General features: G+C 47.2%; 2 protein-coding genes across 2 annotated transcripts in view; one reads left to right on the top strand and one right to left on the bottom strand.

Annotated features, from left to right (window-relative positions):
- Positions 1-1,567: 1,567 nt before the first annotated feature.
- On the bottom strand, positions 1,568-7,434 carry C3H2orf68 (chromosome 3 C2orf68 homolog). The gene is made up of 4 exons (XM_028855190.2): positions 7,227-7,434; positions 7,031-7,149; positions 6,031-6,182; positions 1,568-5,685 (listed from the first exon to the last, which is right to left on the bottom strand). The coding sequence occupies exons 1-4, from the start codon at positions 7,331-7,333 to the stop codon at positions 5,563-5,565; spliced, it is 501 nt and encodes a 166-aa protein (XP_028711023.1). The 5' UTR covers positions 7,334-7,434; the 3' UTR covers positions 1,568-5,562.
- A 1,255-nt stretch (positions 7,435-8,689) lies between these two features.
- Positions 8,690-13,744, top strand: part of Usp39 (ubiquitin specific peptidase 39) — a 28,410-nt gene continuing 23,355 nt past the window's right edge. Inside the window, exons 1-2 of the mRNA XM_028855181.2 lie at positions 8,690-9,908; positions 11,639-11,708. Coding sequence (XP_028711014.1) covers positions 9,644-9,908; positions 11,639-11,708 — 335 coding nt within the window. The 5' untranslated portion in view covers positions 8,690-9,643. The remainder of the gene's footprint in view (positions 9,909-11,638; positions 11,709-13,744) is intronic.

Here is a 13,744-nt window from a genome sequence, read left to right as displayed (position 1 = left end):
AAGGGGATGGCTACTTCTGCTGGCACACCACAGGTGTGTCTGGCTCTGCCTATTAGGCAGCCCCAGTCCTGGTGCCCCCATAAGACCACCCTTAGGGGGATCATTATCCCAAGGGGGCATGATCCCAGGCTGGTAGGAGTGGGAGATAGCCGGACTGGTGAAACCAGTTAGTTTCACAAAGTCCCTTGTGCTGAAGCAAAATAGAGCAGAAGCAGCCGTGGACTGGAGCTTCAAGAGGAGAAACCTTTTGGGCATCCAAATGGGAGGGCAGAAATGGCACAGGAAATCACTGGCCTTTTCCCTCTTAGTGAAAACAGGGCCAAGGAATAAGGCTCTGCAATGGTCCCTGGACAAGACTAGGCTGGCTGAATTGACAGCGGTGGGGGTGGGGGTGGGGGTAAAATCCAGCCCAGCTGCTGTCTGAGGGACAAAGGTGCATCTCTCAGTAACCCAGAAGTAACATCTTCCTGCCCACTACATTCCAGCCTAACCCGGCACCTTTTCTCTTACATGCTCAGATGGGACTGCGAACTATCATTGAGAGCTGTTCCCCACCCCAACCCCTCTGCACAGTGTCCTGTTATGTAATCCAGACTAGTCTCAGACTAATGATCTTTCTGGCTGTAGCCTCCAGAGTGCTAGGATTACAGGCATGTAGCACCACACCTGGTTAGCCTTTCTTCTCCTCAAGATAGGGACTGTGGTGTCCTGCTGCTGGAACTCCCTGTATCTGGCTGGGGAACTTTTAAAATTATATATATGATTTATTTTTATTACTTTATATGTATGGTGTTTTGCCTGCCCGGTAAGTCTGTGCACCACATGCTTGTAGTGGATCCTCTGGGACTGGAGTTACAGTTTCATGCCACCAAGTACGTGAAACTGAACCCTTGTCCTCTGGAAGAGCAAGTGCTTTTAACCGCTGAGCCATTTCTCTAGACCCCAAATTCATTCACTCATTCTCTCTCTCTCTCTCTCTCAAGAGATTTGCCAGCCTCTGCCCCTCCCCCCCACCCCATGCTAGGATTAAAGGTATGTCCCGCCAAGTCCAGCTTAGTCTTTAACTTTTGACTATCACCTGCCTCTGCCTTAGTACTGCTATTAGAGGACTACATGGCCATTGCATTTAGCTTTGTGATTCCTAACACTCACTGTATCCTATTGGGCTGGCTTTGTCTCTATCTCATCACCAGGGGGTCTTGGAGGATTCCGCAAGCCCTACTGACTATTCTGACACAGTGCTGAGGTTACCTGAACTCCAGAGCTGTGCCACTGGAGGCACTTTTAGGTTTAATATGTCAACCTGATGAGGCCAAGTTGTTTATGGACACCTGAAGGAGGAAGCTGCCTACCAGGGCAATAGTAGGGCCAGATATCTTTATAAAAGTTCAGCCTCTATGCTACGTGAGTCTAGCTGTTATACTCTGACCAGAACAGCTCTTCAAATAGTCCACCCAGCAAGAGGTGAGATTCCCAGTGCTGATTCCATAGTGGAGTAACTTGAGGGCAGGCATTTAACCTCCCTCCCCAAGTACACAAGTGATTTCACAACTCTTGGCAAAAACAGTGCTATAAAAATAGTTTATTGGTTAAAAAAGTACCTTCCATGATTTTCAATGTGCATAATTCCATTTTATCTATACAGAAACACCGGAAATGAGACTGTTTGGCTTTTTCTACATTTAGCACCATGACATAGCCAGTACACTCTGATGCTTTTTTTTGTTTGTTTGTTTTTTTTTTGTTTTTAGATAAGGTGTTGCTATATAGCTTAGGCTGCTCTCGAATGTACAGTGCTCCTCCTTGTCTCTTGAACTGTTCCGTTCCCAGCCTCCTGTTCTGTTGGCTCTGGGAAGAGAGGAGCCCTTTACTAGGAAGGTTTTCACTTCTAGTATCACTCCAACTCCTACAGAAATTTGGGCTGGATGCCTAGGGCTCCCAACGATAGGATAGGAATCCAAAGGAGTTAAGATTTCAAATAACTGTCAACATTCCATGAGATTTTCCCAAAAGGCTCAGAGGTAGGAGAGTCACCTGTCTTTCATACAAAGGTCTCACTTACATTTGAGTTATCTGGGAAGCACACCCGGTCGTTCAAAGATCTTGTCAACACACACAGCAGGTTGGAATACTTACCACCCCAAGGGGGTTCGATCTATCTGGGGTGGTCTCTAGTTGGCAATGCACCCCAGATGACCAGAGATGGAATGTTCTTTCATTCATCCTAGACCCACCACTGGCTGGCTGCTGCAGCCAGCACATACACCGCTCCCATCATATACATACACTTTTATATCTTCCCCCGTCTTGCACTACACTCTTCAAAGACGTTCAGGCTTGCAGTGCGCCACAACTCCAGCCTTATCATTTATACTTGCACAGCCCAAGCCCCCTTGCAAAACCAGTTCTCTTAAGAATGACATAAACTCTGGCCCAGGAATTACAAAACTGTGAAATACAGATTTAATTCCAGTTAAGAATGGAGGGAAAAAACATTCCATAGAGAGTAGGAATGAGACTGTTTGATACAAGGTCTATGTAGCTCAAGAGAGCCTCAAACTCATGGCAATCTTTTTTATTTTTTGTGGGGGGAGGTTGGGGGTTGAGACAGGGTCTCTCTATGTAGTCCTGCCTGTCCTGGAAATTGCTATGTAGACAAAGCTGGACTCAAACTCAGAGACCTTCCTGCCTCTGCCTCCCAAGTGCTGGAATTAATGGTATGTGCCATCATGCCTGGCTATATATATGGCAGTCATTTCGCCTCAGCCTCAAAGGCTGGAACTACAGGCATATGCCATCCTACCTGGCCCCCATATCCGCCCCCTAAAAAAAAAAAAAAAAAAAAAAGACAGCCAAGAACATATGGACTCAAATGAGTGTTGATTCTGAAGCAGTTTGCTGTAAGTCCTGTCTACGGCATACTGCTTCTGTGCCACAAAACAGGGCAGTTCTGAAAGCTCACTATGGCCTGTGAGTTTTGAAACAGGTAAGAGACATCTAGAAGCAGATCTGCCAGATACACTGAACAGTGCTATGATGGACCCCAGAAGAGAAGAGCAGAGCAACGCAGCTAAGCCATAATGCTGGGGGCACAGCCCCTGAGAGGCATTTCAGGGATGCCTGAAGAGACATCAGCATCAGCTCCAGCAGATTGGCTCAGAATGACCGCTTTTCATTCAAGCACAGGTTTGGAGCTTTAGGAGAAATTAGCTAAGAATGAAGAGTGCTTTCTTGGCTAGAAAATCTTTCATACACACCTGATAAGTAAAGTGCTTCTGGAAAAAAGGCTTAGAGGAGTTCCCATCAGTCTATCTAAGGTCTTTGTGAGGATCACATAAACACAAAAAAAGGCCTATACTGAATGCTGTATTCTTCCATTTCTTTCTTTCTCAAGAAGTGGGAATAGAGGCAAATTTTTAGGTGCTGAGTCCTCAGATTCCTCTTCAGGTCTTTTTCTAGGTTTAATAACTGTACCAGGAAATAGGAAATGAAGCGATAAGAACACATTCCTAAAGCAGCCAGAGTTCCAGTGAATCCTGTGTTTCAAGTCAGAAAACGGACTGATTAACTGGAGACTAAAATGGCTTGCTGGATGCTGAGCATGGAGTTTGGCAGACCCTCCTTCCCCTAGAGGCTCTGGATGGGATCTAACCATGTAGCTCCAAAGGCACTTACAGCACATGTTCACGAGTACAGGGCAAAGGCTTTTTCCTGTGACAGCAGAACTGGGCTTAGGACTGATAAGCTTAAGGCACTTAACCCTGGGACCAGCTCTCTGGGTCTAGAGCATTTAGGTCCCCAGCCACCTCCGCAACCAGGACCTTCTAACTTACTACCTAACTCACTGTCCCAGAATTCCTCTGGCATGGCAAGCTGTGACTCACTGTTTTAATGGCACAAAGTAGATGCCCAAACCCCATTACATCTGTTTTCAGCAGCGTGGGATGAAACCCAGCAGAGCCCCCGAGTGTCCTGGAAGAAAAAACCACTGAGCTGCTATGGTCACTGATCTTGAGACCCTCACATGGGAGACAAACCCCTGGGCAGGCTGTTTGGCTGTACGCAGTCTCAGTGCTCGTAGGCTCCTTTACAACTCACATTTCAAGTTGCTGAAGTCAGGCTCGTTCCTGGAAATCTTAGGTGCCTCTGAAATTCCCGTGCACAGGATGTGTTGTGGACTTCAGACCTTAGCCTAATCTTGTGTTGGAAAACATATCCCCTGTTGGAAAAATGCTATGTCTGGGGATCTTTACCCAAAGGACCTAAGTTACATTTATTTAGTTTTTTCTTGGAACCACTTAGGTTGGCCTTTAACTTGCAGCAACCCTCCAACTTTGGCCTCCTGTACACGGCGGTCACAGTGTGCATAACCATGCTCAGACACATTCTTGAGAGGTGGGAAAGAAGAAAGCATGGGGTGGAGAAGCGTTCATTTTGTCTATGGTGTTCTCCAGGACTCTTTTTTTTTTGCAACCATGGGGGGGGCAATCATAGCTATTGTCAACTTTCCCATCTTCAATAATTCAAGACTGTTAAACCATAATTGGAGAGTTAGTTTCAAATTTGTTTTGATAATTCCCCTCTAGTCTGAGTAGAAGGTGGTCTTTTACAGTTGGGGGAGGGTCAATTTGGTAGGCCTAGGCAAGGCAGGTTTTTCTTTTCTTTTTTAACTTTCTTTCTTTTTTTGGAGACAGGGTCTCTCTACAAGCCCTGACTGTCTGTCCTGGAACTCCCTCTGTTCCAGGATGGCCTTGAACTCACAGAGAGCTGCCTGCTTCTGCTTGCTGAGTGCTGGGATTAAAGGTGTGCCCCACCATTCCCAGCAGGCAGGTTTTTCAAGAGATGACTGAAGCCTAACCCATCATCGTCTTCCTAGGTCTCCTATACATCTTCTACATAGTGCAAAGCAGGGGGGCACATGAGCGGCTTGGGAAAGCCATGGGAGGGGAAGGAGATATGCTTCCAAATAGGCCTCAAAAACAAAGTTCTCCTGTTTTATTGGCATCAGAATTACTTGGAGAACTTGTGAGGAGGGCAGGCTCCCAGAACCCCCACTTCCAAATTCCTGAGTGGTAGAGAAACAGTCACGTTGGGAAGGTGGGGGGAATGAGTTTACCCATGGCAAAAAGGTAGGAGAAAGGACAAGTGACAGCCAGTCCAGGGACGATGTGTGGAAGGAAGTACAACATCGAAGAACCAGAGAATACCAAGTATGGCTCCTGAAAGGGCCTGGCAAATGACCTCATCAAGACAGCAGCACGTGGGTAAAGGCTTCATAAGCCCTGGTTCTCCCTGAAGTCTCTGCTCCCGCGACAGCAAGTTAGCCAAAACTGTCATAAAATTCCAGAACGTTAGCTCAAATCGGCTACAAGAAGGAATGGCTGCTGGAGGTAGGCCAGATGTGGTCCTGCAACACCCTTGTGGATACAGCAGCTTGGAAAGGGAGGACAAGGATCCCTGAAGATCATATAGACTGGTCCTGGTACCCCCAAACTAGAGGCGAGCTCCCTGGGTGAAATTCTGCCAAGTGCAGTGAAGCCTGCCTGACCGCCTTCAGCCCGGTCAGTGTTGCCTCTGGCGCTTTGCAAGCTCTTCCTGGATGCGCAATCTGAGGGCCTCTTGCATGGCTGGATCCAGAGGTGTGTGTGCTGATACTTCCTCACTCACCCTTCTGGGATCATCATCCTACGTGGAGGAAGAGTCGGGAAGCTCAGAGCCTGGTCTCTTTCAGGAAAGTGACCTGCCCTGTTCCTAGACAGCATTCTCATAGAATTCTTTGGCTTAAGGCTCCTCATTTCTCAGGAGTCCCCTGTAATAGTGATTCTCAAGTGAGGGTCACAAGTTCTCTCTGTCCCCCCAACTAAGAACCACTGTGTGCTGAGATAGTTGTACCTTGTGACAATGCCCAGCAGTCCCATGTGGAAGACATGTTTTCCCACTGGCCCTGAGGTAAACACTGGCTCAGGGACTGGCAATAGTTTCCATCATGGCCCAGGACCTTCAAGCTGCAGCTGTTTCCAGAGGGCGTACCTGATACACAATAACTGATGTGACCTCTCCACTGTCCGCCTCATATTCTAAACAGAAGAGCTGGCGGCCAGGAGGCTCCAGCTCAGAGCTTCCACTACTGCTGCTTTCACCGGACTCCTCACAGTCTGGGTTGACTAGGTGGGCAGAGGCATCTGTAAGGGCAAACCAGAATGAGAGGGAAAAGCGGGGTGCTGCTAAAATCCCTACTCACAAAATCATCAGAAAAAGAGAACCAAGAGAGCCTCCAAGCTTCTGACAGTCTCTGGGTATTTATGCATGTGAACAGTGTGTGTGTGTGTGTTTGGGGAGCTGTCAATCAGGATTTTAACTTCCCTTTCTACTTCTACCCTAGTACAGCTCTGCTACAAAGTAGGTACAAGATGCACACATCTCCAGCAAATATCACTGGAAGCTGCTGAAAGGATGGACCTCTGAGATGTTGGACAACTTATTATTTCACCTCTTTGGACAGTGAAATAGAAATAATAGTTCTCAGCTTATGGTGTCCTACGGACTCAATGAGTTAATGTAGTTAAGATCTAAACCCTCTGTAAATAACAGCACATAAACTTAGTGTCATATGTTTGTTAACTTGAGTTCATGGTCACAGGAAAACCAGGAAAAGGCCATTGACTGGGTTCATTTCACTTTATGTACTGGCCATTTTTTTTGTTTGTTTGTTTTGTTTTTTGTTTTTTTGAAATCTCAGCCAGGCTTTCTCTCTTCCAAGTGGCAGGAATATTAAAAGAGCATGGCAGACCACACCGGTGGACAGTGATTCCTGTCCGGGTCCCATGTACCTTCAGTAACAGTGTTGCTTAACTGGGGTCACGAGCCCTGGAGCGGAGATCTGGGGGCGCGGAGGCAGTGGCTTCGGTAAGGGCTGCGCCGAGGGAGGGGGGTCTGACATAGAGAAGAGGGGCTGGCCCAGGGGCGGGGCCGGCCAGGGGCGGGGCTGACCAGGGGCGGGGCCGGCCCAGGGGGCGGGGCCGCTGCTCACCTCGGTGGCGCGGCTGGTACACCTGTAGGTCTGGCTTGCGGGGCCGAGTGGGCGCGGGTGTGTGGCGCCTCCTCGCCTTCTCCTTGGCCGCCTGCTTCACCTTCTTGTCGTAGTCGTCCCTGCGGGGAGCCGAGCGGGGGTCAGGTGCTGTCACCCGGGCGAACCGGGCCGGGCCGGGCCTGGGGCGGGGCGGTACCGAGCGATCTGGTTCCGGCGGATGTGATGTACGAAGCCGTGGCTCATGTCCAGACGCCCGCCGGGCTTGCAGCACAGCCCCGGGCCTGGATCCCGTGCCGCCTCCATCCGGATCCTGGGTGCCGAGCCGCAGCAACCGCCACAACGGCGCGGAACTCAAACCGCCAGCTGCGGAGCCCGACTTCCGGCTGCGGCCTCAACTTCCGGCTCCAGTGCCCTTCTTCCGGTTGCGTAGGCACCAGTGCGGCATAGCGTTGATGCTTTCGGAATTTGCGAACCTGGTCTAGTGGAGCGCTGCAGTTAGGGCGGGAGTTTCGCTTTCTTTGTAATATCACCAACACAAAAGAAGGATTTATAGGTGATATACCAGGAAATTATAAAAAATGAGAGTCATCCACGAGCACTGGAAACTATTACTAGAGATACTGGCTTTCTTTTCTAGCCTTTTAAAATTAGTTCTTTAGTGTACAGTACATAATGGGCTTCATTATGAGATCAAATATATTGCATATGTGTATCTGCTTTGTTCGTATATTTAAGGGCAGATTCTGCTCATGAGAAAGTGATATTTTATCATCCCCATCCCCTTCGTTCCTTCTCTCCCTTTAGACCTATAACTTGCCTCTTACAGTTCTTTCATTTCTCTCTCTCTGACACACACACCTTAAATCTAGGTTCTGCATATGGGAAAAACATGTAATATTTGCGATTCATCTTCCCAACTCTTACTGAATTCCCTTAACACGATCTCTAGGTTCACTATTTCCCTGCAAAGGACATAATTTCATTCTTTATGTCAGAACAAAAAGGAAAATGTTACATATGTCACTTGGTTGACCCGATCCAACTGTGCCTAAATTTCCTGTGTGTGTGTGTGTGTGTGTGTTGTGTGTGTGGTGTGTATGTGTGTATGTGGTGTGTGTGTGTGTGTGTGTGTGTGTGTGTGTGTGTGTGTGGTGTAGGCCAGAGAAGGTTACCAGGCGCTCTGCTCTGTGTTCTCTACTCGTTCTTTGGCGGTAGGGTCTCTCACTGAACCTGTGGTTAAGCTGGCAGCCACCAAGCCCCAGTGGCCCCACTGTCTCACATCCAAAGGCCTAGGATACAGGCATGTACAGGCCATGCCTGCTGTAGGCTTTTTACGTGAGCGTTGGGGGTTTGAACTCAGGTTCTCATGAGTGTACGTAGGCATTCTTGTACAGTAAGCCGTCTCCCCAGTTGCTTGCTTTTTTTTTTTTTTTTAAAGTGAACATACTAAGAACATCTATCTCTAGTAGGTAATGAGGCAGACAAGTGCTCAGGCAGCTAAGTTTCCCCACCCACACCCAGCCCCTATTCCAGCCACATTGGGGCTGCACTGCCCCTGCCCAGATCACTTGCTTAACTGTCCCCATGGGAGGAGCCAAGGCTTTTAAGGGTCTAATAATGTATAACCATCTCTTCATTCTTTCTCTCCTTTTGCTATGTAGCTCAGGATAGTCTTGAACTAACTATGTAGCTCAGGCTAGCCTTAAACTTCGGGATTCTTTGTACCTCAGCCTGCATGTATAGTTTTTCAAGTCCTTGTTTTAAAATGTGAAAATCAGGAACTCATTATTAGAACAGTGACAGACTGTAGTACAACTGTGTGATGGAATATTGCAATGCAAAGTAAAGGAACAGATTGTCTATACACCAGGCGTGAAAGAGGCCAGGTCAGAAAGTGAAAACACTGTGTAAAACTTGAGTATAAAATTCCACAGGGGCACAAGGGCATTTCTGGAGTGAGACAAGTTTTTTGATTATGGCAATGGATTCACAAGTGTTCACACATCAGAATTTAGCAAATTACACTCGTCTAACGTGTAGTACTCTTGTCAACTATACCTCGATGGGACTGTTCAAATAGGTAGGAACTAAGACATGACTCACTGGTAAAACTGAATTTGGAGTTTTATTAGCTAAACAGTAAATGAGCCTTGGCAGAGTATTTGCAATTTCCTCATTTCAAGAGCCATCTAAATATGGTACTAATTGAAGTTCCCAAGTACAAGCCCGAATGAAGGAGATAATTTGGGAATACTGACTCCTCTTCCTGTGTAGGTCGGCAGTCCCGGGTCAGGGGACATCTCTGGATTGTCATTTCGAGACACAAAGTGTTTTGAAGATATCTACGGTCGAATGCCAGCTTCCTTTCGTCTACGATCACCGTAGCCTGTGAAAAATTCCTATCTCTTTAAGCTGTGAAGAGGTGATGAATAAGGGCAGGCTCAACAGCTGTCTTCAACTCGGCGCGTAGCGCCTATAAGGGTCCAACCTCCTGGCTTGTCCCTCTTGGCGACTCGTAGCGAACTGCGCGTCTGAGGCCAGCTCGGCTCCTGATTGGCTGCGTGTCTCCAGCGTGCGCGGCGCCAGCGCGGAAGCTCCTAGCCGGTGGCGGCGATGTCTAGCCGGTCTAAGCGGCAGTCTCATGGTTCCACCCGCGGGAAGCGCGAGTCCGAGTCGCGGGGTAGCTCGGGCCGCATCAAGAAGGAGCGAGACCGCGAGCGGGAGCCCGAGGCGGCGAGCTCTCGGAGCAGCCCGGTCCGCGTGAAGCGTGAAGCCGAGCCGACTGCGCGAGAAATCCCGGCGCCCGCGCCCCCGGCCGTGAGGGTGAAGCGGGAACGCGAGGCCGACGAGGACTCGGAGCCCGAGCGGGAGGTGCGAGGTGCGCGGGGCCGGGCCGGGCGCGCCCTCCATCCTCGCCTGCTTTCTTCTCTCTTCTCCGTTTTCTTTTTTTTGAGACAGGGTCTCAGGAACTTGCTGTTGTAGCCAGAGATGACCTTAGACTCCTCTTGCCTTTACCTCGCGAGCTCTGAGATGCCCAGTTTTCGCCTGCTTTTTACTTTTCCTTACCTTCTACGCTTTCCTGCCCGAGGTCGAATCCAGACCGGACTGCCTTCAGATGAAGACAGTTCTAAACTTAAACGTTGTCACGATACATCACAGCTCCTCTTTATCGAATAGCCCACGTGGGTCAGGTGCTCTGCTGATCGATCACTTGACAGATATTTCCCTCTCCAGTTTTTGCAAAATTCCTTAGATGCAGGGTCCTGTTGTAATATCTGGAATAAGCCCGTTCAGCCAAGATCTCTGTGCACCCGATTAAAGTACTGACTTTATATTAGTTCAGTAGTTTGGAGACAGGAGGTTGTTGTAGGGGTTCTATATTGTCTTGTCAAGGATGTTGACATAGTGAACAGCCTTAGGAGACAGATTGTATTCCATAGAGCAAAAGGGAGGTAAGCTCACAAGCAGATAGGATCCCCTTTAAGGGTAGAGTTCTTCTGTAAGGCAACCCACTGTGAGCACTGGCTCTTTTTCTGTTCTCTTGTGCGACTTGACTCCAGGAAGTGGCAAAGATGTCATATTATTGGCTACTGTCATTGCTTTAACAGACTCTGTTTTAGTCTGTGATCACATGCCTTCCATCAGTGTCCATGAGGCTGTGGCAGCTAACACATTAGCTCGCCAGTAGGAATAACTCTCAGTTCTTGGACAAATAGTAGATTTAAGATATTCAGCTTATCTTAGTACTTGTGATATATTGGATTTTTTGTTTGTTTGTTTTGTTTTTGTTTTTGGGGGGACAGGGTTTCTTTGTGTATCCTTGGCTATCCTGGAACTAGCTCTATAGACCAGGCTGACCCCACAGAGATCTCCTGTCTCTGCCTCTTGAGTGCTGGGATTAAAGACCTGAGCCGCCACCACCCAGCGCCTTATTAGATATTTTATTTATTTATTTATTTATTTATTTATTTGCAGGGTCTTAATAAGTAGCCTTGACTGTTGAACTCACAGAGTTCTCCTGTTTCTCCCTCTCAAGGGCTAGGATTAATGGTGTGCATCACCATACCTGGTGAAAAAAGAGTTTAGTACATTTACTTATTTATATGCGTGTATGCATGTACCATGGTGTACCTGTGCAGGTGAGAGGGCAGCTAGTGGGAGTCACTTCTCTCTTCCTACCTTGTAGATCCCAGGGATTGAACTCAGGTAGTTAGATTTGGTGGTGAGCGCCTTTACTAAGCCATCTCACTTGCCTGGATTTCTTTATGTAAAACGTGAATTAATCTTTTGATGTTTATATATGTAATAGATCTACTCTCGGTTTGCAGTTTTGGAATGTTGTCACTACAAGAGAAGTGAAAGCTCATCTTAATCTTAGTTGATCAAATTTTCCCATTTTCATGGGAAATAGAAACAAAACAAAATGGAAACAATTTTGTCTTTGGTTTTTTTAGTTTGCTTGTACCTGTGATTTGAGTAGTCTCCTGTCCTCCATTTATGATGCTGTGGAAGAGCAAATCTTGCCCTTGCTAGTTAAGTGCTCTATCACTGAGTTACAGCTCAGCACGAGTTTTCCATTTTAAAAGTCTGTGATGGATTTCTTCTCAGCAAAGAATGGCCGAGTGGATTCTGAGGACCGGAGGAGTCGTCACTGCCCGTACCTGGATACCATTAACAGGTCAGTGATACAGAGAGGATGAGGAAAAGTCTTGGGGATATATCTCAGTAGTAGAGCACTTGGCCTGACATGTCAGAGACCCAGGGTTTAATCCCCAGTATCATACAAAAAAGCAAAATCAGTAGATTTTGAGATGCAGAAAATAGTAAAGATTTGGTAGAAAATCCTCCAAACTGAATAGTCTTTTAAGCCTTTCTGCCTTGAAAATTGTGCTTTTTGCCATGTTTTCCATCTTGTCCCTTTAAGGTGGCAGAGTGCGTTTGTTTGTTTTGCTGGTTTCTCGTGTAGCCCTGAGACTCACCCTGTGGACCAGGCTGCCTTGGAACTCAGAGTGCTGGGATTAAAGGCATGTGCCACCACTGCCTGGCAAGTGAGCACACATACACATGAAGAGCTTTTAGCCAATTCTGAATTTATATTTTGTAACTAAGGGATACGTGGTGTACCTGGAGTTACAGTAGCAAACTGAAATATTTATTGAATCCACACCACTTATTGGGTGCTATTCTAGACTTTCAGGATTCATTAAACAAAATACAGTATTTTTCTTGCTAATGAAGCAGAGTTGGGGTTTGAAGATATTTTAATATCTGTGTGAGCACAGGGTTAAGGGAAAGAGGTACTCGAAAGTGAGACACACCTAAGAGCATGGGTGTGGGCTTCTCATTTTCCAGATTCAGTTGTTTATGTGTATGTGTGTTCCTTCACAAGTTGATGTGCATCATGTGCATGCAGGTGCCTGTGGAGGCCAGAAGAGGGTGTGGAAGTGACCCTATGGGTGGTTGTGAGCTGCCTAATGTGGGTGCAGGGAACTGAACTCCAGTTGTCTGCAACAGCCGCATTTGTTCTTAACTATTGAGCCATCTCTCCAGTTCCAAAACATTTTTTTTTTTGTGTAGCAGAGATAGTCTCCTTGTCTTCTATTTTCTTTGATTTCCAGTTGTCCACAACCTATCTTCTAGGGTAGTGCTGTCCAGTAGAACTCTCCACAACAGAGAATTGCATTTAAAATGTTTTGTTTTACTTCTTTGAGACAAAGTTCTGACATACAGCCCAGGCTGATGCTGAATGCTGATCTTCCCACCTGGGCTCCTAAGTGCTGGGGTCACAGGGGTACCCCACCCAAGCCCATCAATAATTGCTCTTCCTAAGGGCTGTCCGTTGTGGGACGCACAGGCTGCACATGGCTTTTGAGGATTGGAAATATGGCGTCAGCAGTTGAAGTACTGCTTTCTTAGTTTCTTTGTGGTGCTAGAAGTCAAGTCCAGGGCATTCATGCTGGACATGCTTTACTGCTGAGCTACACGTCAGCCCAGGAACTAAATTTCAAACTTAGTTATTAATAACCATGTGTGGCTAGTGGTCCCTCAACAGTGCAACTGTTAATATTTACTGTTAAATCTCTTTCACAGTCGTGGATTCAGTGGACATAGAGACTTTTTGTGTCCCTTTCTGCTCAGCAGCCACATCCCTTGCTTTGTGCTTTAATGACCAGGTCTAGTTGTAGATGTTGTCTTAAACTTCTTCAGGTGCTCCCTCCCTCCCTCCCTCTCTCTCATGGTTTTTCTCTTTCTTTTTTGGTGTGTGTGTGCTAGGGTCTTGTGGTCGCTGGGCAAGTGCTCTGCCACTGAGCAAAATCCCCCAACCACTTTCCATTATTTATTTATTTGTTTGTTTATTTTGTTTTTTTTTGAGACAGTGTTTCTCTGGGTTACAGCTCTGACTGTCCTAGAATTCACTCTGTAGACCAGGCTGGCCTTGAACTCACAGAGATCCGCCTGCCTCTGTCTCACGAGTCGTGGAATCGAATACATGAGCCATCACTGCCTGGCCATTTTTTTTTTTTAAATAAAATTAAAATTTTTATTTATTTTTGAGCCAGAGTCTCACTATGTAGCCCCAACTGGCCTGGACTGCAATGTGCAGACTAGGCTGGTTCAAACTCACAGAGATCCCCCTGCGTCTGCCTCACGAGTGCAGGAATTAAAGGTGTGTGCCACCATGCCTGGCAGAAATTTTTGTCTCTAATTGTGTTC

This window comes from Peromyscus leucopus, chromosome 3, assembly GCF_004664715.2.
Source record: "Peromyscus leucopus breed LL Stock chromosome 3, UCI_PerLeu_2.1, whole genome shotgun sequence".
NCBI classification, from domain to species: Eukaryota; Metazoa; Chordata; class Mammalia; order Rodentia; family Cricetidae; genus Peromyscus; species Peromyscus leucopus.
This window is presented reverse-complemented; position numbering and strand designations above follow the sequence as displayed.